The 24176-nt window shown below is 28.5% G+C and overlaps 3 protein-coding genes across 3 annotated transcripts; 1 reads left to right on the plus strand and 2 right to left on the minus strand.

Moving 5' to 3' along the window:
- Window positions 1-640: 640 nt before the first annotated feature.
- Window positions 641-6875, minus strand: LOC113383724 (protein abnormal spindle). Its single transcript, XM_026621973.1, has 8 exons — window positions 6752-6875; window positions 6500-6679; window positions 6220-6420; window positions 1711-6066; window positions 1462-1645; window positions 1172-1353; window positions 980-1099; window positions 641-912 (listed from the first exon to the last, which is right to left on the minus strand). Exons 1-8 carry the CDS (start codon window positions 6764-6766, stop codon window positions 667-669), a joined length of 5484 nt encoding a protein of 1827 aa, XP_026477758.1. The 5' UTR covers window positions 6767-6875; the 3' UTR covers window positions 641-666.
- A 1072-nt stretch (window positions 6876-7947) lies between these two features.
- On the plus strand, window positions 7948-23997 carry LOC113383734 (putative aldehyde dehydrogenase family 7 member A1 homolog). Its single transcript, XM_026621987.1, has 8 exons — window positions 7948-8227; window positions 9453-9669; window positions 9748-9965; window positions 10038-10253; window positions 10320-10499; window positions 10569-10751; window positions 23263-23469; window positions 23607-23997. The coding sequence occupies exons 1-8, from the start codon at window positions 8051-8053 to the stop codon at window positions 23817-23819; spliced, it is 1611 nt and encodes a 536-aa protein (XP_026477772.1). The 5' UTR covers window positions 7948-8050; the 3' UTR covers window positions 23820-23997.
- LOC113382996 (calphotin-like) lies at window positions 11927-19228 on the minus strand. The gene is made up of 7 exons (XM_026621253.1): window positions 19217-19228; window positions 18799-19152; window positions 16607-16963; window positions 14519-14894; window positions 12406-12470; window positions 12198-12331; window positions 11927-12114 (listed from the first exon to the last, which is right to left on the minus strand). The coding sequence occupies exons 1-7, from the start codon at window positions 19226-19228 to the stop codon at window positions 11955-11957; spliced, it is 1458 nt and encodes a 485-aa protein (XP_026477038.1). The 3' UTR covers window positions 11927-11954.
- Window positions 23998-24176: the final 179 nt, after the last annotated feature.

The following is a 24176-nucleotide window of genomic DNA, read 5'->3' on the forward strand; positions in this document are numbered from 1 at the left end:
TATAAAAGTGATAAATATAAATTAATAAGCAACAAGTTATTAAAAGAAATGTGATGACTATTAATTATTTCAAGTAAGTAATATGAAATATTTTCACGTCTTTATTTAAACGTTTTGACACTTGATATGTGTCATCATTCAGCATATCACACCAAGAAGACCAAAACTCAAATTGAAAACAATATTTTAATTGAAAATGTTACTTTAATTTATGCAATATTTTTATATTTAATTTAAAAAATGTCAAATTGCACAATCTCTTCACATTCTTGCTCATTTTAAATTCTGTAGTTCAGAAAATCAATTTGAAATGAACTCAGGTTGTTTATTTCTAAAACTAACAATTAATTAGCAAAAAACTACAGCAATTAATGGATCAGCCTTTATTTTTATTAAAAATCAGTAGTTCTTCATCAAATGAATACAATATGCATTACATGTAACAAAATCAATTAATGATAAAAAATACACATACACTAATTTTCTAAAATATCTAATACAATTTAAATTTATTTTATAAAATAATATATTAAACATATGTAGAATTAAAATTTTTTCATAAAATCTTAAATATTATTAAAATTAATCATAAAATTTACTATTTACAAGTATAATAAAAGCTATTTAAAGGTATGTTTCCACTGATACAATGTTGTTTATTAGTTTTCATATTTCAATTGGAATACTGAAAGTTCTAATTAAGCATTGTGTTGCAAATTTAGGATTTGCGAAAGTTCTTGGATGTTTCCTAGGGAGCCCATAGTCTGGAACCAAGAGCGGCTCAATCATCTTTACTTTTGATTTTATATTTTTCCTTAAATTGTTTTGCATAATATCGAGCCTTGTAACTTTTTTAGCAATTAATTGAAGAGTTTTCTTGCAATCGTTTTTGTTAAGGACTCGTTTTACAATCTAAAGTGTAATACATGAGTTTATTAAATGACAAAATAAATTAATTGGTTATTAAGACAATACTTACCAACTTGAATTTTTCATGCTGACCAAATGTCCATAAGACAGTGCAAATATTGCAAAATAAAAGTATTTCCTTATCACAAAATCTTGATGCCGAAGTAAGTAACTCTGGAATTTGATCAGCCTATAATGAAAATGAGAATAGTAAAAGAAAAATGAGATAGTAAAAAAGATTGATCATGTACTTAGCACTTACAGATAATATAGACTGTAGTGTATTTGGGTGTTTGGACAAGTTGACAAGAATTTCAGAACATTTTCCAGCAATTATTAGCTCTGGCACGGATCTGTTGTTACTTATGATTGATATGTATAAACTTATTGTTAAAAATCTTGCAGATGCTTCAAATAAGTTTGGACATATACGAGAGGCGGAAACTGTAAATAAATTTTTTTTGAATTAATATTTGATTACATACATTCTATAATCAAATATTATCTGTTTTAAATCACTGAAATTGGTATTAAACAATATTTAAATTTTACCTAAAGCATCATAAACAGCTGTTTCTTCACATTTTGTTTGACATAATATCATTTCAATAGCCCAGTTAAATTTTGTTTCAATTGATATTGGATCAGGATCCTTACATGCTTTGTGCAGTCTATTTCTAATGGTTTTCAATTTTGTGGGCATTTTTCTTCTTACTTGAACTGCTCTCCACCAAGCCTTTTTGAATAAAATTAGATAATAAATAATTGACAATATACATTTTTAAATTATAATTGAATTACCTGTATTTTAATAACAGTTGAAATTGATATCACTCTTCGTAATTTGGGATCGTGTTCATGTATTAATACATGAGTCATTCTAAATATTCTTTGCATCCGTAGCACAGTTCTTCTTAAAGTTTTGTATTTATATAACTCTTTCCTCATAGCCAATTTGGCTCTCCACAAACGTTGAATGAAGATTACTTTTTTCTTTAGCTCGAGATAATTATGTCTAGCCACAATTGTTGCTTTACTTGCTCTATATCTTCTCTGTATATTAATAGCAACTTTTCTCTGTAGATCATATTCATATTTTACTTTTTTACTGATTTGATTAGCTCTAAATTTTTGTTGGATATAGATGGTATATTTTTTTAACAAATTGTATTGAATGAAACATTTCTTCATTGCCAAATGTGTCCTGTACATAGTCTGTATTTTCATTACACTTTCCTTAAGTAAAATATATTCCTCTCTTGCTGATTTCATAAGTTTTTGGGCCCTATATTGCCTTTGGATAATCAAAGCTGATTTTCTCCAAGAAATGTATTTAAGTTTTGTTTCCCTCATTAATAATGTTGCTTTCCATTTTCGTTGAATATATATTATGGAATCTTTCTCTTTATTATAATTGATTATACATTGTTCCATAAGTTTTTTTGCTCTATACCTCCTTTGAATGATGATTGCGCTTTTAAGAAGCAGTTGATATTTATTCCTATCACTCAGCATAGCCCTTTGTGCTCTAAATCTATTTTGTATAACTATAGCAGAGGCTCGCAATAATTTAAATTCAGCCATAGCTTTCCTAATTACACACTTTGTTCTGAATTTTTTCTGAATTATTATAGTGTAATATTTTAATTTATTGAACGTATTTCTATCCTTTCTCATTGCTAATTTGGCTCTGAATTTATTTTGCAATAATATCACGGTTTGTTTTAATTGCAAATATTCATGTTTTTGCACCTGCATTTCTCGGTTTGCTCTGAATTTTCTTTGAATAAAAATGGTAGATATTTTCAATTGTGTATAGTAAATGTAGTCTTTTTTCATTGCAACCTGTGCCCTGTATCTAGTTTGTAGAACTACAGCTGCACTTCTAGTATTTAAATAATTTGTTTTTATAGCATTCATAGCTTTTTGTGCTCTATATCGATTTTGTATAAATATAACAGTATCTCTTAATGACAAATATTCATTTCTTACTTTTTGCATTAATTTAAAAGCTCTGTATCTCCTTTGAATGGTTATTATTGATGTTCTTATTGAATGATAATTATTTAAAGCTTTCCTCATGTCTAACTTTGCTCTGAATGTTCTTTGACACAATATTACAGTTTTTCTTAGGTTTAGATAATTTAAACGCGCTGTTCGCATAGACCTTCGTGCTCTATAATATTTTTGAATAACTAAGGTGGATCGTTTGATTGCAATAAATTGATTTCGCATTGATTGCATCATTTTTTGTGCTCTGTATTTTCTTTGTACTAATATTACAGTGAGTTGTAATTTTACAAAGTAGTTTCTTTCAGTCACCATTGCTAATTTTGCCCTGAATTTTTGTTGTATTAATATAGTTGCCAATTTAAGTTTGATATAAGCAGCTTGAGTTTCTTTCATTAATTTGTTTGCTCTGTACCTTTTTTGAATTACAATGGTTGATTTTCGGAGTAACTGATACTTTTCTTGTTCATAAAGCATGGCTTTTTGTGCTCTATATCGTTGCTGAATTAAAACTGCTGCTTTTTTCAAAGTCAGATAATTATTTCTAATCTGTCTTGTACAAATTTTATTTCTATAATGCCTTTGCACAAAAATTGAATATTTCTTTAATGTCTCAAATTTTTCAAATTCAACTCGCATTGCTAGTTTGGAACGATAATGTCTTTGGACAAAAACAGCTGCATTTCGTAATTTTAAATAGTTATTTTGTAGCTGCCTGGTAAGCAAAACAGATTTTACATGTCGTTGAATCAAGATTATGGAATGTGTGTATGTTTTAATATAAGCTCTAAGACATTTCAAAAACCTATAAGATTTATATGCTTTTTGAATTTTCAAAGCTGCTTTATTTTGTTGATATAATTCATTAGCTTGTTTTTCTCTATAGGCACTCCAAGCATTTTTAATGATTCTAGTCGCCCTGTGGACTTTAAAACGCAAAATTTTACATTGCACTCTGGCTTTGTATCCTCTCCAAGCACTCTGAATAAAAGTAGCACTAATTTCTTTGAGAAGTCTTTTATGCTGAAGTTCTCTTCTCTTAATGATAATTCGCTCTGATCGCCACCATATTTGTATAGCTGTTGAAGCTTTAACAAATAAAGGTGCTTGAAACTTATAAATAAGTTGCCAAAACAAGGACAAAGTTTTCTCCTTGTATCCATCTGTTATATCCCTAGGTGTTATTCCACCAAATAAAACAAATCCTATTTCCTCTAAAGCTTTGAATGAAATACTGACATTAAAAATTTTTTGAAGTCTTGATATTGGTGGTGCTCTGAGGTTGCACACCAGGTCCTTTCTCAAGAGAATTATTTCCATAATTTTAGCCAAACGAATGCCATCCCTTATATCTACAGCCAAATTTTTTACAGCAAAGTCAAATTCATCAACATAAGACTGTTTATGGGTTACTATATAGCCTATGGTTTTCAGAGGTCTTGTGATATCACCAATTCCTGCAACCAATTCCTTAGCAAAATTAATCAATATTTCCCGGCTTTCTTTAAAAGGTGCTGTCTTCGCAAATAAGCAAGGATCATGAGCTATTAATTTAACCTTCTTTGCATTATCCAAAAACAAAACAAACATTAAAAACTTTTTCAAAACAAATTTTTTCAATTTGTGTATGAACTCTTGTTTAAAAATATTGCTTTGTTTGCCATTAACATTCTGTCCTTTGAATAATCTATTATAAATGAAAATGCTAAGACCATGAATATCAGAGTTGGAGGATATATTAATAGGTTCATTGAAAACAGTTTCCAAACCGATTCTCAACCAAAGCGGGTTGTAACAAAAGAATAATTCCATCACATATTTCTGCAATGAGACATCTAGATGTAACTGTTTGTCTGCTCTTATAGACAAAACTTCATTTTCTACAAGATTCGTGCATTTTGTTAATATAATAATTAAATCAGGTTGTTTCAATAATTTTTTAGCAGCAGCTCTTAAGCTTTGCAATCTATGACTCACGTGCAGTTTATGTGAAACAGTTTCTTTTGTTTGTGGCAGCATCAATGGCTTATTTTTCACATCATTCCAGATTTTACCTAAGTTTACTTTCCCTTCGACTTGGCATTGCAGGTCAGAAGGTGGTTGGAGCAATGCATTTAACCACTTTAGAATATGCAATTCTTGCTGCTCAAAATATTGTTCATCATAAAACATTGTACTGAAAATAAATGGATCGACGGTTTTATCATTAGGAAAATCAACATCTCTAATAATATTATGAGAACTGGCTTCTGTGTAAGTAATTTTTACTTTTGCGCTCTTCTGTGTAACATTCTTCTTCGCATTTTCCAACAATCTTCTTTTTCTATTAACTAAGTAATCATCAATTGCCGCAATGTCATCATGAATTTCTGGTGATGTACATATTTTATAAGTACCGGAACTAATATTCAATTGATATGTTGAGTTTTTAGGTGCACCATCAGTTGTCTCTTTAGAAATACTATCAGAAGATAAATTTATCGGTGAGCTCATCCTTGAGGATTGTAAATCTTTTACAAAACCATTATTATATTGAACTGTGTATGTGTTATCAACTTTTTTTTCTTCAAAAGGTTTCTTTCTTATCATACTACTAGAATGAATAGGCGTGAAGCATAGGCTGTTAATTTTGCTCTCAAGAGAGCTGTCATGAATTGCAGAGACTTGCTTTTTATTTTTACTGTTGCTTAAACTTATTCCACTAACATTTAATGAGTTCAATGGCAAACTTCTATTTAGTAATGGCGTAAGTTCATTTGCACTTTTATTAAATTTATCATTAAACTTATAATTCTCAGTATTTGGTGTCGACGATATATTAATTCTAGACACAGGAGACATGCGTGATAATGAAAATTCACTTGAATCTAAAATCTCACAAAAATTAAGATGCCTAGAATGATCAATATTATTAGTGATATTTTCCTTATTATTAAGATCTTTTTGTTGATAAAATTTTTCCCCAGTTTTAACTGGATTTTGAATTTTACAATAGCTTATTGTAGGTATGGTTTTAGATAATGCTGTTGTTATTTCTGTGCGTATTGTCTTCTGGGTAGCTTGAATAACTTTTCGAAATTTGCTACTTTGTTGTGCACATACTAAGGGTTTTTTAACACCTCCCTTAAGAGTATTGTTTGCCTTCTTCTAAAATATCAAAGAGTTTATTTTTAAATTTATTGAAAATGAATAATCTTAAGAATACTTATGATCTTTAGAAAAATAATTTCAACATTATTAAACTAAACGTATGTAACATAAGGGTCATAATTTTTTTTATTGATATTTAAAGCGCTATACCTTCACAATAGGTTGTATAGATTTAAGAATAATCGATATGTCTTTCTTCATTCCATTATCTGCTTGAATTTTTATCACAGAGCATCCTGAAAAGGCTTTTTCTGGTGTCCATGATATTGAAAGTACTTCTTCTGAACTAGCTTTAATGATAATAGTTTCCCATGACAAAACTAATTCCATTTTTGGAGGATTGACCCAAACCTACATGGAGAACACATACTATGTCATGTATTGGAAATAAATAATGAAATAAAAAAAAAGTTGTATAATGCTGTAGTACCTGAACTTCACAAGATGTAGGATTTTTAATTATAAGTGATGTTGTTGATGTACAACCGATCATAACATCTTGAAGCATTAATCGAGGAGTTTTTGTGAAAGGAGCTAGGACTACAATATCCAAAGGCTCCTCTATAACGGTTTGCTTCTTAACAGGTTTTCTTTGAGGTGGAGAAAAAATCTAAAATAAAAGATACAAAAATTATAAATATTAAGAGTGCATACGTTTTAATCCTGGAAAAATTATTCGTACTAAGGCCTTCTCCATGTTTGCGTCGTAACAATAATAAAATATCAACAAACTTGAACTGTTTAAAAATTAAAAACAAACATGTTAAAGTACTATAATCACTTGTAAATAGTATAAAAAATATAGCAATGTCGGTTATTTCAGAATGAGGACGGTTGGTTGCATATGATTTGTTGACAGTTGACAGTTGGACACAGCATGGTATGAAGTAGGCTCAAATTCATTTTACGCGCTCAATTTAAAATTCAACTTGAGAAATTGGATGTTTAACAAATCATTTTAAAAAAAAATTCTATATGCAAAATGTATAAAGTTTTATTTATCATTTAATTAATATTTTAATCACTTTGAAGAGGCTTTAAATATATTAAGTTATTTTACAAATAATATTATAATTTATTGTTTTATTTGTTTTAGAATTTGCTAACAAATTATTACTCAATACCAATATTTACTAAGCTTTGAAGTAATAATAAAGATCAGAGATTATCGAAATCGAGTTCTATTTATAAATATAAATATATGTTATAAATATCAAATATTATGTATGATTATCACTTATTGGTATAAAGGACATGAATATATATATATATATATATATATATATATATATATTGTATAACATTATATATATATATATATATATATATGTATATATATATATATGTGTGTGTGTGTGTGGTTTTTATCAACAGTTTAAAAAATGAACAAAGAATACCTATTGAAATGTGGAGAATGTTATACCTAACTTTATGATAAACACTCGGTTCATGTTTATTATTCAGAAAGATATTTGCTTCTTATCAGTATTACAGTTATAGACAAACAGTTGATAACTATTTTATTCAATTGAATCGTAAACATCAGCAGTTTCTGTTATATCCTAATAATAAATTCGTGCTTTGATAACAATGTAAAACACTGTTAGAATCTAAATCCGAAAATTCCCACGTATGTAGAATTTTTCAAACCCTTGTATCCTAAGAAAGTGGACATGAATACAGTTTGAGATCACAGTCATTAATTATTTAAAGCATGAAAATTACAGTATGCATATTTTACTATACACGAGCATAGTTATCTTTGTTTATTTTATTTTTATAAATTTTAAGTTTGAGTAAAATGTAAACTAGCTGTTTAATTATCGGATAATTTTTATCTATGTACAAAAACGCGTATTGCTATCGTTCGAACTCATCCACAAGTGCACTGTAGGCGCAGTGCAAGAATCATTAACAACAATTTCAAAAGTCTACAAATACAATATAATAATAATCTACATTAATTCAAATTAATATCAAAATGGCTCGAAATCTATTAAATGTTGGCAAACAATTCGGAAACAGATTCTCAAAGAGAAATTATGCTAGTGCGTCTGAATATTTAATTAATGACTCAAAATATTCGTTTTTGAGACAACTGGGCTTGGACAAAAGCAATCAAGGTGTTTATGATGGTCAATGGTTTGGATCTGGCCCTGTAAGTAATTAAATCATATTTGAATATCACATTTCAGATTCTAAATTATTCTAATTAAAATCTAATTAAATATTTGTATCCTAAAGTGCGTACGTTAAGAGAATTTTGATTTTTAATTTACCCTACATATGGTAATAGAATTTTTCTAACATTATTTATGCATGCTTAAAATATTTTCTAAAAAAATTGTAATAAATTAATATTCATTAATATATGAATATAATTTATTTAATTTTACATAAAAATAATAGTAATTTTTAATAATTTTAAATAGCCCACAGAGGAGCTTCAGAATGTCTTAAAAATACAATAATATTATATAATTTAAAATTTAACTAATAAATTAACATGCAATTGAAGACAAAAAATTAACGTAAACAGATAGTAATTGATTGTCGTATTGATATATCAAGAATATCAGTATTATATAATAAGAATTCTTATTATATTAAACTTTCCCAAATGTATATTAAAATTTAAGATTGTTCATTATTAATTTTTAAAAAGCAATCAGAACAATTTACAATGCTATAAGCATTTACAATTAAACTCAAATGCAATATTTGAGATTAAAAAATAATAATGATATGATTTTTATACTAATTTTTTTAAACATTGGGTCTACAAAATTGCGATTTCAAGTTTTATTAATATGTAATGGAATTAAACCAAGGATCCATTATTCAAAGGATTTGTAATATTGAGATAACATTGAATAATTATCTGTGTTACAATCACGAATCTTGTTATCAGACCACGTGCATGTTGCTTGTTGATATCTAATTGATAACTGCTTTATTATGAAATTTCTATTGCGAATCAAATCACATTACCTAAGCCTAAAAAATTAATTTTAGATATCTCGTTGCCAGGTGTTTTATTTATAGCAATAATGTACCTATATCTACTTGAGAAAAGCATTTGAGTAAACAAGATAATTCTCGAAGTACTAAATTTTTCAAACAACTGAAAAAAGGTTATTTATATATTTATGCAATAAATATGCATATTTATTCTGGTTTTTACTGATAAATTAATTTTTTAGTAATACAAAAGCAATCAAGTGCAAGATTTTTCAAATAATTATATTAAATGATACCTGCTTAGAAATCTGAGAAACCTGATATAATTATTATAAAAATATAAAAGCAGATATTTGTGCATTTTTTGCAGTTATATAACTTATTGCTATACAATATTGTAGTAAGAATATATCTATATTTAGACAGTAAAATCAGTGTGCCCCAGCAATGGTAAAGTGATTGCAGAAACAGTATCAGGCACAATCGCTGATTACGAGAGATGTGTGAAAGCAGCAGAAAAGGCTTGGCCAGAATGGGCCAGCTTGCCTGCTCCAAGACGAGGAGAAATCGTAAGGCAAATTGGAGATGCTCTCCGAGCTAACTTGCAACCTTTGGGACAGTTAGTTGCTCTTGAGATGGGTTAGTAATGTTAGCTAAACCAAGTAAAATATACTCAAAATCTATTCTCTAGACTATTTTTCTATCATATGGTTTCAGGTAAAATTTTGCCAGAAGGTGTGGGTGAAGTTCAAGAATACGTTGATATCTGCGACTACGCTGTCGGTTTATCTAGAATGCTGGCTGGTGCCATCCTGCCTTCCGAACGACCAGGACATGTCTTAATGGAAAGATGGAATCCATTAGGTTTGGTCGGTGTTATATCCGCTTTCAATTTTCCAGTTGCTGTATATGGATGGAATAGTGCTTTAGCCATGGTAAAATTATACTTTTATAAAATTTGTTTAATACGTTCTATTAGAGTTTGAATAATTAAAATATTATTCCAGGTCTGTGGTGATTCGGTTTTATGGAAAGGCGCTTCCACAACTCAATTGACGACTATCGCTACTGGCCGTATTGTTGCTCAAGTTCTTGAAAAAAATGGTATTCCAGGCGCAATTGCAGCAGTTTGTTGTGGTGCTTCTGAAGTCGGCGCAGCGATGGCTAAGGATACCCGTGTCAAATTGTTGTCCTTCACTGGAAGCACTCACGTTGGCCAGCAGGTAAATATTTGGAATTAAATATAAAAAATTTCAGATCAAAGTTGTTTATATATTTATATTTTTCAGGTTGGTGTGGAAGTACAAAAACGTTTTGGACGTCATTTATTGGAACTCGGAGGAAATAACGCCCTAATTGTAGCTGATGATGCTGATGTAGATATGGTTGTAAGAGCAGCAGTATTTGCCTGCGTTGGAACTGCTGGTCAGAGGTGCACAACAACCCGACGATTAATCGTACACGATAAAGTAAGATAATAATCTCTTGAAGATCTAGAAAACCTCTAGAAAACGATTATTCTTATATTTACTTTATAGGTTTACGATGAAGTGATCTCACGATTGAAGAAAGCTTTCGCCCAAGTTCTTACAAGAATTGGTGATCCTTTGGACAAAGACACTTTATATGGACCTCTACATTCTGAAAATTCTGTTAATGAATACAAGAGAACGATTGAAGATGCTAAGAAATTGGGCGGTAAAATTGAATTTGGAGGCAAGGTAAGTGGCGAAATAGAAATTTTACCTATTTTTATAAAAAATGAGTTTACCGTGTTATAAATATAGCTTTTATTATTCAAAATCCAACGATATCCAATTCTATTAAGCTGCATTTATATCAGAATCAGCAACGAAAATTTTTTATTTTAAGGATATTGAAAGAATTTACAAAGAATAAATATAAATTCTGGATATTGAAAAGCTATGTCTCATAGAGAGCGTAAAGCTCGTTATAATAAAAATTGTTATAATACGGGCATTTTTAGAAGTGTTCTTTTTAAAAAAAATTGAAACACTATACTTTTTTCAAGTGGAATAATAATTAAAGGTTTTGTAAGAACATCACATGTATGTATACATCAATACATCATTGTCATTGATTAAGACCAAAAGCAAACAAAACGTGAAAGGGAACACTTTGTCTGAAGAACTCGCAAATAATTACGACCTTTTGATAATTTGCATAACGCTTTGAGGGATTTGTTGTATAATTAATACATAAGAATCGTAATGTATTATAAGAGCTTAAAAGTAAAGATTTATAAGGTAACAATATTAAAATAAAGAAAAAAATCCTCGTTTGCGAATACTTGAACATATGTTGATTACAAAATTTTTATGTAAGCTGAGAGTTCAAAGTGAATACTGGTTACTGAAATGACTATTAAGTCATTATTTTATGTTTTTAATATTTAAAATTTATTGCTGACTTCTATTTGTGGATGCCATATCGCAATAGAATCGATTTTCATTGATTCCAATTAATAAAATCAATTATGCATATATGTATTATTTATGCTCTATTTTAATTATTAAGCAGTTTATAGATATTTTATAAAATAATTGGCATAGGTAATATATTACCTATTTACAATCTGGAAGTTATTTTTGAAAATATCTATGAATTTCTTAATAATTACAAAAGAGCATAAAATTTATTGCAGAAAAAATCAAATATTAAATAAACACTTAAATAATAAAAAAATGTTGGATTTCCTTAAGAATGGCCAATTTAACCTGAAATAAATAAGTAAATATAATAGATAAAGTTTTTTAACTGATTTTTATTTAAAATGGAATAAATAATATTTATAAAATTAAAGTGCTATATACATGATAAATATCACAAGTAGCTTGTAAATGTTTGTACCATTAAAAAATTGAAAAGGACGGCAAGAACATGATATATGCTTGTGAAATAGTCTAATGGTGGTAGACAGAGTGTACTGGAGCATGGGCGTAAGCCAATGGAGCAGCATGGACTACTGGATGAGCAACTTTCACTACTGGAGCAGAGTGAACTACTGGAACATGATGAGCTACTTTGACAACTGGAGCAGAGTGGACGACTGGCACATGGTGGCAACTTTGACTACTGGAGCTGGGGCTACGACAGTTTTCAAGACTGGAGCAGAGTGAACCACATGGGAGCTTGAGTGAGATACTGCTACTGGGGCTGAGTGGAATACTGGAGCAGAATGCAGAACTGGAGCGGAATGCACCAATGGAGCAGCTACTAAGGGTTGTCCCACATATCCGGGGGCTGCTGCTGCTACGGCCAAGAAAGCGGATACTACTACCTAAAAATTAAATTTGGCACGTTAATAAACTGCACTGTTTTGAGAAACACGCTGATATAATATTCAATACACACCAATTTGAACATTTTGGATAAATTGTTTTGAGATTTTCTCAGAGAAGATCTGTATTGCTTGAAAGCTGATGAACGTTTGATGATTTGGGAAGAATTCATATGCTTTTATACTGTGCGATGTCATTGATATAGATCGGAGCAAACACATACCGTGAAAGGAAACGCGATAGTTAAAAAGTTTTTAAATAATTTTAACAGTTGCGTGTCTTTTCATTTTACACTATAATTAATACATTTTTTCTTATTATTAAGTGAATGGTAGGTTGAGAAGTTCAATGGGTGAATGAAGTAATATAATATTTATATAATTATGCATTTCCACGTTTTGACATAATATTAAAACAGCAAAGCTATAATATATCTGCTGCCAATGCATTATCGTATTTAATATATTATTATTTTACTTATTCATTTTATTTATATTCATATTTTTCTGAAAACTATTCTTCATTATGAATAAACCTACGTAAAGTTTTATATTGAAGTTTCTACCTTCGTTAAATTTAGCTGTAATTATAATTTTTCAATTAGTTAAATTTTTCAGTTTTTATATTATGGTGTTCAATGTAATTTTACTTTATTTGATTTTTATTGGCGATTTTATAATCTTAGCATATTCAAGGTTTAATATGGCATTTGAGGCGTATACAAATTTTATGTTTCTATATCTTCGATAGTATCTTATAATTAGATATTTTGTTGGTCTTGCTATTTTTATATATACATTTATATATATAATATATAATTTAATTATACTTATAACGTCGGTATTGTTTTATAATAATGATGTAATTAATTATTTCTTTTTTTTCGAAATTTGAGATATTTACTATTTTTTCAGTTCCAAGAATGTGAGTATCAAAAGAAAATATTTTTATCTCTTAGATCACTTAACAAATATTATCTATTACATATTATCATTCTCAAATTTCCATATAATATCAAAAAACCATCTACGTAAAAACTGCTAATTATTTTATTTTGACAAAGCAAACAACTCTATTATATGAACGCTGGAATATCATGAGGTGTTAAATGTAGCAAATCGGTATTAGTACAGCTATATTTTTGACAGATTTTTGTATAATCGTTTTTTTCTTCAATCATAGGAATTTATTTCATACAATCTACGTTTTATTTAACTTTACTGTAATAGAATTTCTCTAAATACGGATAGAAGTATGTTTTATACTCATTAGGGATAAATAATGGACAGTAAATCTTTCCTGAAAAGTTGATATTACTACCAATAAGATAAATTTATATTTTTCTATTTATACAATCACACATATATTCATATGTATATATGTAGAAGTATATAAAATATTTATTTATAAATTTAAAAAATAATATATTAACATTATCTAAAGTTTAACAATTTGTGAGAAAATAACTTTTTTTCAATCCGCGTGCGAATGGAAAGATATTGTAAAGTTTATGGAATTGCCAAGGTGCATTTTTCAGAGATAATTATTCTTTAATAATATATATATATGCATGTATTGTTAAACGTTTTTTTATCCAAATTGACGAAATGAAATGCGATAAATATTTGAACTATTTCGACATGTGTGTGTGTGTCATAATTTATCAAGTACAAGGAAAAACACACAAAAGTAAGACATTGTTTTATATTAAAACAAGAACGAATTAAATAGAGTCAAATCATCTATCTTCTCTCTCAATACTTGATCTTTTTTTTCACAAAATATATAATTATTTCAAAATTTTATTACAAATTAAAAATTAAGAAAATATAAAATTGGTATTATTTAAATAATTATTAAATATCCACTATAATAATACAAAATTTCTGAGAAAGCTAAACTGACGCTTAAGGGTATTAAAGTTCACATGAGGGCTTTATTATGTTTTTATTGTCTAATTCTTCATATGTATACGAGAATATACATATTTGAACTTATTTTGGATCACATATAAATTATTATATTCAAACACATAAATAAATTTGAAATTTTTTATTGGAATGATATAAATATTTATAAAATGTAATGCTATTTACATGAAGAGTAATATCACAAAGAGCTTTTATAACGGCAAAAGTGTCGGTTTATGGACTACTGGCAAGATATGCAAAATTCTAAGGATTTTTAATGGTGGTAGACAGAGTGTACTGGAGCATGGGCATAAGCCAATGGAGCAGCATGGACTACTGGATGAGCAACTTTCACTACTGGAGCAGAGTGAACTACTGGAACATGATGAGCTACTTTGACAACTGGAGCAGAGTGGACGACTGGCACGTGATGGGCAACTTTGACTACTGGAGCTGGGGCTACGACAGTTTTCAATACTGGAGCAGAGTGAACCACATGGGAGCTTGAGTGAGATACTGCAACAGGTGCTGAGTGGAACACTGGAGCAGAATGCAGAACTGGAGCCGAGTGCACCAATGGAGCCGCTACTAAGGGTTGTCCCACATATCCGGGGGCTGCTGCTGCTACGGCCAAGAAAGCGGATACTACTACCTAAAAATTAATTTTGGCACATTAATAAACTGCACGATTTTAAGAAACACACTGATATAGTATTTAATACACACCAATTTGAACATTTTGAAGAAATTGTTTTGGGATTTTCTTAGAGAAGATCTGTATTGCTTGATAGCTGAAGAACGTTTGATGATTTTGGGACGAATTCATATGCTTTTATACCGTGCGATGTCATTGATTTAGACCGGAGCAAATAAAGACTGTGAAAGCAAACGCATTGGTAAAAAGATATTTAATTTAGTTCGCATTTTTTATTTTAACTAAAAGAATGTATTTTGAACCTATTGACGAATAATTATTATTATCGAATATAATAATGATCCAGTTGATAAAATTAATGAAATAATTTTTACTTTTACTATCCAAATTAATTATCAACTTATTACAAAACCTTATCAAACATTAAAGAGGACTTACGCGTATTATTATAAAAAGACAAATATAAGAATTTAGGTAATTTTAAATTTTTTCAATTTATAGTTATATTTAACATATTAATTGTTCATAGTTTTCATAAGTTGTATTTAACTATTGGCTTAGAGTGGTATAACTCAGTAGAGAAAGAATCTTTAATTACCTCGTTATATTAAAAAAAATCTGTGGCATACTGTTGCATATTTAGTTTTGAATAGTATATGAGTGTTTCAACACCGAATTTACGCATTTAATTGAATATGTAGATAATTAATATGATAATAAATAACGGTAAAATAATGCGAATTTATGCATTTGAAAAAATCTAATTTAAATTAATAGGAATTCTGGCATTAGTTAGTTACTTTATATTTTTATAAGTTTCTTAATAATTATAATTTTTTTTAATTTTTCATATTATTTTTTACCGATTCAGAGTAGAAATTCTCATTGAGAAATGACTTGCAAGAAATATACTTTTATATTCAACAGTCATTTTTCGTTAATTGGATCGTATAAAAATTAGTTATAGCAGCAAGATGTGAAAAGTCATTTTTAATGATATTAATTCGAATATATTTAATATATTTTTTTTCAAAAACAACCCATAGCAAAACGTTTTCATTTGCATTTTCATATAATGCATTATACTTTATTTTAACTATTTTAATGATATTTATAATAAAGTACTTACTTTTTACAACATATCTATCAAAATTATACTTTGTGGATATATAACTATTTTTTGTAAATTTATATAGTTTTGAAAAAAAAAATGAATTATACAATTTCTGATAATATTGAATTAAAATTTTTATAAGTGAATTAAAAATTTTAAAGTATTTGAGTATTTCACATAAGGGAACTTTTGAAACATTTTTTTTAAATATTTAGTTTCTAAACTATGCGCAGACATTTTTCCTATATTTTACAAAATATCTGTAGATTGTTTCTATATTTTCTAAAATGATTTTCAAAATTTTTCAAAATTTGTTCTGAAGAAAATTAGGTATTCTCTTCTCTGGTTTTAATTTTGAAATGTATTAAAAATAAAGAAAATATTTTATTCTAACTTTTATTTTCACCAATAAAATGCATATATAAATTTAAAATATTTTATTGAAATGACATAAATAAATATCTATAAAATTTAGTGCTATTTACATATTGATTGATCGATATCACAAGAAGCTTATTTCCATAACTGTAAAAGGAGTGAACCAACGGCAAACAGATAAAACAGTAAAATTTTATAAAATTTAATGGTGGTAGACAGTGTGGACAGGAGCAGCATGAACAGCTAATGGAGCAGCGTGAACTACTGGGTGGGCTACTTTCACTACTGGAGCAGAGTGAACTACTGGAACATGATGAGCTACTTTGACAACTGGAGCAGAGTGGACGACTGGCACATGGTGGGCAACTTTGACTACTGGAGCATGATGGGCTACGACAGTTTTAACTACTGGAGCAGAGTGGACCACATGGGAGCTGGAGTGGGATACTGCCACTGGGGCTGAGTGAAAAACTGGAGCAGCATGAACCACAGGTGCGGTGTGAACAACTGGAGCAGCTACGTATCCAGGTTTAGGAGCAGCTACAGCTACAGCCAAGAGAGCGGATAATACAACCTAAAATAATACAAAGCATTGATCACAATTCAATATTGAAAAGCACAATATTTTCATGGCTCACATACCAATTTGAACATTTTGGAAATGCTGTTTTTTTGGGTTCTTTTAGAGAAGATGTGTATTGCTTGAGAGCTGATGAACTTTTAATAATTTTGGCACAAATTCATATGCTTTTATACCATGCGATGTCATTGATTTATATCAGAGCAAATACACACCGTGAAAGCAAACGCATTGGTAAATAGTTGTTTGATTGTTCTTATTTGCATTTCTATATTGTAGAGGTAAAGGTACATATATAATTTGGGAATAATATGTCAAATATAGTAAATTTTTATTAAATACTATTTACTATCATTAAATATTTAGTATAAGGTCTATGATTAAGCTACTTTGAAACATATGTGATATATGTAAAGCCGTTTATTCGTGAAATTAAACCCAATGAAATTTGCAATTCCTTAATTATTTATTATCGTTTCGACAATTGATACGATATATCGTTCATGCAAAAAAAGTTTACACCTTTTTATATTATTTTAATTTAACATTAAAACACCAAATCGTTACTTACGTTAAACTTGAAACTTTATATTCGAAAATGATCGTTCCAATTTTAAGAGGTTTTTTGAATTTAGATTTTTTTTTTAAAAAATTTGGTTATATTCTATTCTATTAAATTCTATTTATTTTTTGTTAAAATTGAAACTATATAAAAATGTTTAACAAGTTTTCTACTGATCTGAAGAAATTCTGTCATCAGCTTCCTTATCTTTTAAATTTCTTAATCATATTCCTGTTAATTCTATTTTTCTATACTTTTTCATATTATTTTGCACTGATTGGAGAGATTAAATTCTCATCTAGTAATTTTTTATAAATTAATTTATCTTGCTATTAAATAAACCTATTTTGTAAATTGGATTTATAATACAGCAACGCAAAATATATTCAAAACTTTATCTGAAGTTTTATGAATTTGAAAGATTTTAATAGGTTCTAATTCGAATATGCATATAATAAAATTTTCTTATAAAATTTTTATTGGAAAAACTTGTTTACGGGATTTGACATATTTTTATATAAATACGGAATTATTTATTTTAATTTTTCATTCGATATTCATAATAGATTTCTATTATTCCATTTTTCATTATAGATTTCTACTATATATTCAATAAAACTATGGATATATAAAAATTTTTAATCTTTAAACAGTTTTGGAAAATATTCGATGAAATACTATAATAAAAACTATTCATAATTTAATATGTATCAAAAAAAGTATTTGCTTTAGATTTTTTTGGAACTTATTAGTTTATGCGTTATGGAATAGGTATAAATAAAATTTATAATTTCCAAAATTACGTTGATATTATCCATGTTTTGACAAAACTGTAGACATTTCTCTTCTTATATCTCAGATTTTTTTTATTTTATTTATTTATTTGATATAATTCGTACATACTGTATCTCAGTCAGACAATTGTTCTGGTATGAGAAATCACAGCAATTATTACAAAAATAAAATCTAAATTTTATGTAACAGACTTACATTAAGACATCTATATAAATTTTAAGATAAATATTTGAGAAATATATTTAAAAAACTGAGCAAATAATTATATTTTACTTCCTATTTATAACAATAAAATTCAAAAATAAATTTATAATATTTTATTGAAATGATATAAATAAATACAAAATTTAGTGCTATTTACATAATGATTGATTGATATCACAAGAAGCTTGTTTCCATAACTGTAAAATGCGTCGAACCAATGGGTAACGGATAAAATATCAAAATTTTATAAAATTTAATGGTGGTAGACAGTGTGTAATGGAGCAGCATGAACAGCTAATGGAGCAGCGTGGACTACTGGATGGGCCACTTTCACTACTGGAGCAGCATGGACGACTGGTACGGCATGGGCAACTTTAACAACTGGAGCAGAGTGGACGACTGGTACAGCATGAGCTACTTTGACAACTGGTGCAGGAGCTACTACAGTTTTCAATACTGGAGCAGAGTGAACCACATGGGAGCTGGAGTGTGAAACTGCAACTGGAGCAGAGTGGAAAACTGGAGCAGCATGTACCACTGGAGCGGCGTGGACTACTGGTGCTGCGACGTATCCTGGGTAAGGAGCAGCTGCGGCTACGGCCAAGAAAGCAGATACTACCACCTGGAAGAAACAATATTGTAAATTTTCCTTATTTATACTGGAAAAATTAAAAATAGCAACTTACAAGTTTGAACATTTTGCTGATTTTAGCGGAGTGCTGTTTTGGTTGCTGTGATGCGTTTGCTTGAAAAGCTTATTGAAGTTTGATGATATCGGAGAGGAGTCAGCAGTTTATATACTCAAGTCTGTCATTGATTTGAGGAGATGAATATTCAAAATTGAAATAAAAAACGGTGAACAATAACCTTAGTGAGGGTATACGTGTATTTACGGTATATGTAGTAATGAGCGTCTTATTTACTATACGTCGGACGCGATAAAGTTTAAACTTAATTTCTTTAATGATACGTTATTATTGTATAATAACAGAGTCGCAAACGAGGTTTATATTGAAGCCAGAAAAAATGCTCTAAATATATATATATATATATATATATATATATATATATATTTTATTCAATTCTTAATATGAATATCACTCTTTAAGTTAATGTATATCACATTTGTGAAGTCATTCTAGATCTCCTTTCTGGGATCATCACTAAGATCTTTTCCTTCCTTTTCAACAAGAAGCCTAGAAATTCGGTATGAGCATACACTACATATTTGACCCGTCTATATTCATATTATATGTCTGTTGAATAAATATTTGATATTTATTTTTGTTTGATAGAATAATTTTATAGGTTCTCAAAAACATTTCTACTTGTGTGCAGTAGTTGTTTTCAAAGCCTTATTAATTTATTTTTATTTTCTTATTAATTCCAAATATGGGCCAAATTATGAATTAACTCGCTCGTATCGGTCAATGTAGGTAACTTTTAATTCTGCATATTTTTTATCTTAGATTTATTTACATATTCATAATATTTAGATTATAAAATTACTGTCACAGACAGACGACGTGGTATTTAAATTTGAAGGTTCGTCATTTTTAATACGACGTGCAGATGACATACGATGTCAAGCCTCCAGGCAAATTTGAATGTGATGATAGACGATATTTATGTTCATAAAAGATTTGATTCAGTACTAGAATATGTTCTTATAGAATATTTTTTCAAAAGCTTTTTTTAAAAAAATGTACACTTTTTTCAAAAATGTAGAATTTCTAAAAAATCTAATTTTTTTTTAAATAAAAAAAAAAAAAAATTGATAGGTGAAATACCAGCATTTTGTCTTAAGACAAGATGCCATCATACACCACTAGTTTTATACAGATTTTTGGCATATTTAGAAAATTGATTCAAATTAAAAATGAATCAAAAGTATATTTTATTATTTGTTAATATCGATTTATTATAAGGTTTTGTATTCATTAGAGAACGGCTTTGCATTCAACCTTCCGCAACAAAGTTCGGATGTAAGGTCAAGTCTACAGGCGGAGATGAGAGCCCATTGTACTTAAACGAAATATTGAGGGTCACCAGATAATGTAATCGAAAATATTCGATATTTATTTGTTACCGGTTACTGTGACGCAGTTTCTTCGTAAAGGGCTATAATTTAAATGAAATATTTTGACGGTTGTATCAAATTTATGGTTTGTTTTTATATTTTTAATTTTATGGTTTTGAGAAGTCTTTATTAGCGGCAATAACATACAGGTGTTGTTCACTTGAGTGTTTATAAAATTAAATTGTTAGAAAAATTAAGAGGGACTCGGTACTAAAAAGTTGGAAACCACTGCGATAAGGATTTGTGATGATTAGTTTTTCGCAATGGTCGACCGAGCCGTTTCTTTTCAAAAAGCAGATAAATGCAAAACTTTTTTTATATATTTTAGTTAAATATCCTTAAAATTTCAGAAACAGTATTAAATTTCAAGATAATTTCAGAAAGATATTAGTTGGGAATGTGCTGATTAGTTTTTGGTAATGTCCGGATGAGTTTGAGTAAAATGCATTAGCAAAAATCATGCCATCTTTAGGGTTTATTTTTTTACTCGAAATTTTTCAATTATAAAATCAGGTTCAGGTTCAAGTCAGGTGCCATTTTACAATTAAATGCGCCAACTTGTGATGGTACTTGCCAACACACTTTAGTACATTTTTTTTTAAAGAAAGCCTCTCAAAGTCGAAATTTTGAAATTTTTAAATTCATTATTTAACAAAAAGTCTTAAATCTTGAAAACTTTGGTATTTGTATTATTATTTTTTACTCTGATCCTAGAAGAAATGTTATTCATGGTTACGGTTCCTAAGATCAAATAAACAAAATTAATAAAAATTTAACCCAATAACTGAAAAGTTATGGTCATAATTTCATCAAAGCTTTAGGGTGCAAGTGCTTAAAAAGCTCATAATTTCCAAAATTCCAATTTTTTTTTCCATTTTTTTCGGAACAGTTAGGTCAATACTATCATCCCGTTTCGGTTGACGTCAAGATCTGGAACACCCTATATAATATTTTAATTTTAATCAAAGTTTTTATTTATTTAACATCTCTATATATTCATTGATATAGGTCGCTTCTCTTAACAATTTAAATAAAGAGTTTTAGGAAAAAAACCTTCAAATACACAAACAATCATTTTTTACAACACATAATTTTTTATACCACACCTCGCCTTCCGGGAATTACAAGATGTTCTTTAAATAAACCCTGCACTTCCTAATTTAATAATACTCAACAGTCATACCTAATTAACAGATTAGCGCCATAAACATATAATAAAATGATAGATTACATATAAAAAAAGCACTTGAATTAATAATTAGGCAGTTGACCTCATATATTACTACAATCAGAATCTCAATGTTATGCAATGTGAACTCACAATCAGTTTCTATTATGGTTTAAAGATCTCACACGGAGAACGTGTTTTAGACAAGTCTAAGTAATTTCTTCTATTTGTATATTTGGTAATTGCTTTGACCAAATATAGGCTTACTTAAGTAACTCAGCCATTGAAATAAATATGATAAAAATACTGTGTATTTAGATAAATATTTTTGCCAAACGCTAATTAAGCAAATTGAGAGCTCAAACTTTTCTCTTATTTGTATCCATGATCTACTTCAGTTTTTTGTATTATTTGCCTTATTTTCTCTTTTTTAATTTATTAAATATATGACTCAAATTACAAAATTACTAATATAATGTCTATGTTTTTTTTGGATGGAGAAGGCAACCCAGCAGTCAACTACTCTGCTTTTATGTTAAAAATCTATATTAGTGAGATTATAGGTAAATGCCCAGAATTTTGCAAATATGCCTAGAATAGGCGATTTTACTTAAGATTATATTTGAGATCTATAACCTCAAGTGAAAATTTAATATCATACTGCTTGATATCGAGTTGTCTGAGGTTGGATATGTAATATAATGTAACCAAGAATACAAATTTTATTTAATCGAGTTTTAAGACAAAAAAAATCCTTTTTATATTCATTTTTATTATTTATTTATGGTATTGGTTATTATTACACCAGCAAATATATTTTACCTCCTCTTTATGTCCTGACGATTTGGCACACAGCCTTGAATCTCTCTTCGCATTTTACGATATATTTTTTTGTATTTTTATCAATGAGTTTTAAAGGCTACTTCAAAAAACCTTTAACGGATTTAAATATCACCATCGATTAATTAATGCAAATTTGCCTGTCTTCAGTCTTCTTTACTACATTATTGCAAAGTAGGCTGTTCAAGGTTTGATAAATAAAAAAATATTGACATAGTAAAATTTGTGCTGTTTGCCAATGAGTTTGTGTTTTACTACTTTGTTTGATTTTTGATTGCATGATAAAAATCATAAAACGATTTTTAATAGTCGACAAATAAAAATTCGACTGCGAAATCTGAAGATATCTGAAATTTGAATTTGTATATTGGGAAATATTTAAAAAGTAATTGATAATGGATTTTAACAATATTAAAGAAAAGACATCTGAAATTATAAAAAATATTATAATTTTGTGCAATATTGCAGTTATGTAAATGCTACTATAATATATTCTATACAAAACTATGGTTAATGTAAAATTCTCTAAATTCTCTATTTATTACTCTATTATTAATATCATTATGATTTATTTGATTTTGCTATAAAATTCGATGAGCAATTTTTATATTTTCAATATATTTTTACCTATTTCATTTTTTTAGGTGGTAGACAGGCCCGGATTCTTCGTCGAACCCACAATTGTTTCTGGATTGGCCCATGATGCCCCTGTAGTTCGCAGCGAGTGCTTTGCCCCAATTGTATACGCCTTGAGAGCCTCTTCTGTCCAGGAGGCCTTCAAATGGAATAATGAAGTTGACCAGGGATTATCATCCAGTCTCTTCACCCAAAGTATTAGCAACGTTTTCGATGTAAGTGAAATTAAATAAATATTTAAAAACTAAATTTTTTCTAAAAACTATATTGATCAAACAACTGATCTAACTAGTTGAAATTGGAAGAGACAACATTATAATCGCATTTATATTCAAACATTTTTCTATTTTAGTGGATAGGCCCATTGGGTTCAGACTGCGGAATTGTGAACGTCAACATTCCCACATCAGGGGCTGAAATTGGTGGTGCATTTGGTGGTGAAAAACACACCGGTGGAGGCCGCGAATCCGGATCAGACTCCTGGAAACAATATATGAGAAGATCCACTATCACTATTAATCACAGCACCGAATTACCTCTTGCACAGGGCATCAAATTCGAATAGATTAAGTTTTTATTTTTAACATTTGTGATTCACTGTATTATTATTTTTATATCTATCTTATTATATGCCCAATAAGCTGGATTAAAGATATTTCCTTGAAGAAGAGGAAATATTATAAATTTAATTTAATTTGATTCTTTATTCAAAAATTGCAACAACATGAACTCAATAGGTGATAAATGAGCACTTTATATCAAATTATAATCAAAATATAATATTATTGCATATTCTAATATCAACGCATAATAAAATCAAAACGTTAATCTTTTGATTATTTACTTAAAGATGAACAAAGTGGGTTATTTCCATTATTTCTAATATAAAAACAAAAAATTTAGTTTTGATTATAAAAAACTC

This window comes from Ctenocephalides felis, unplaced genomic scaffold (assembly GCF_003426905.1).
Source record: "Ctenocephalides felis isolate EL2017-DRISC unplaced genomic scaffold, ASM342690v1 CF-g0.4_SCAFFOLD_03570, whole genome shotgun sequence".
Classification (NCBI taxonomy): domain Eukaryota; kingdom Metazoa; phylum Arthropoda; class Insecta; order Siphonaptera; family Pulicidae; genus Ctenocephalides; species Ctenocephalides felis.

Excerpts from the sequence above, each read along its gene's own strand:
- LOC113383724 (XM_026621973.1), bottom strand. Across the intron at positions 6,067-6,219 it reads CTATACAACCTATTGTGAAG|AAGAAGGCAAACAATACTCT; the intron begins GTATAGCGCTTT and ends TTGATATTTTAG. Across the intron at positions 1,646-1,710 it reads CAACTGTTATTAAAATACAG|GCTTGGTGGAGAGCAGTTCA; the intron begins GTAATTCAATTA and ends TTATTCAAAAAG.
- LOC113383734 (XM_026621987.1), top strand. The coding sequence starts at position 8,051 with ATGGCTCGAAATCTATTAAATGTTGGCAAACAATTCGGAAACAGATTC. Across the intron at positions 8,228-9,452 it reads AATGGTTTGGATCTGGCCCT|ACAGTAAAATCAGTGTGCCC; the intron begins GTAAGTAATTAA and ends ATCTATATTTAG. Across the intron at positions 10,254-10,319 it reads GCACTCACGTTGGCCAGCAG|GTTGGTGTGGAAGTACAAAA; the intron begins GTAAATATTTGG and ends TATATTTTTCAG.
- LOC113382996 (XM_026621253.1), bottom strand. Across the intron at positions 12,471-14,518 it reads ACACTCTGTCTACCACCATT|CTTTCAAGCAATACAGATCT; the intron begins AAAAATCCTTAG and ends AACGTTCATCAG. Across the intron at positions 12,332-12,405 it reads TATCCAAAATGTTCAAATTG|GTAGTAGTATCCGCTTTCTT; the intron begins GTGTGTATTGAA and ends TTTAATTTTTAG.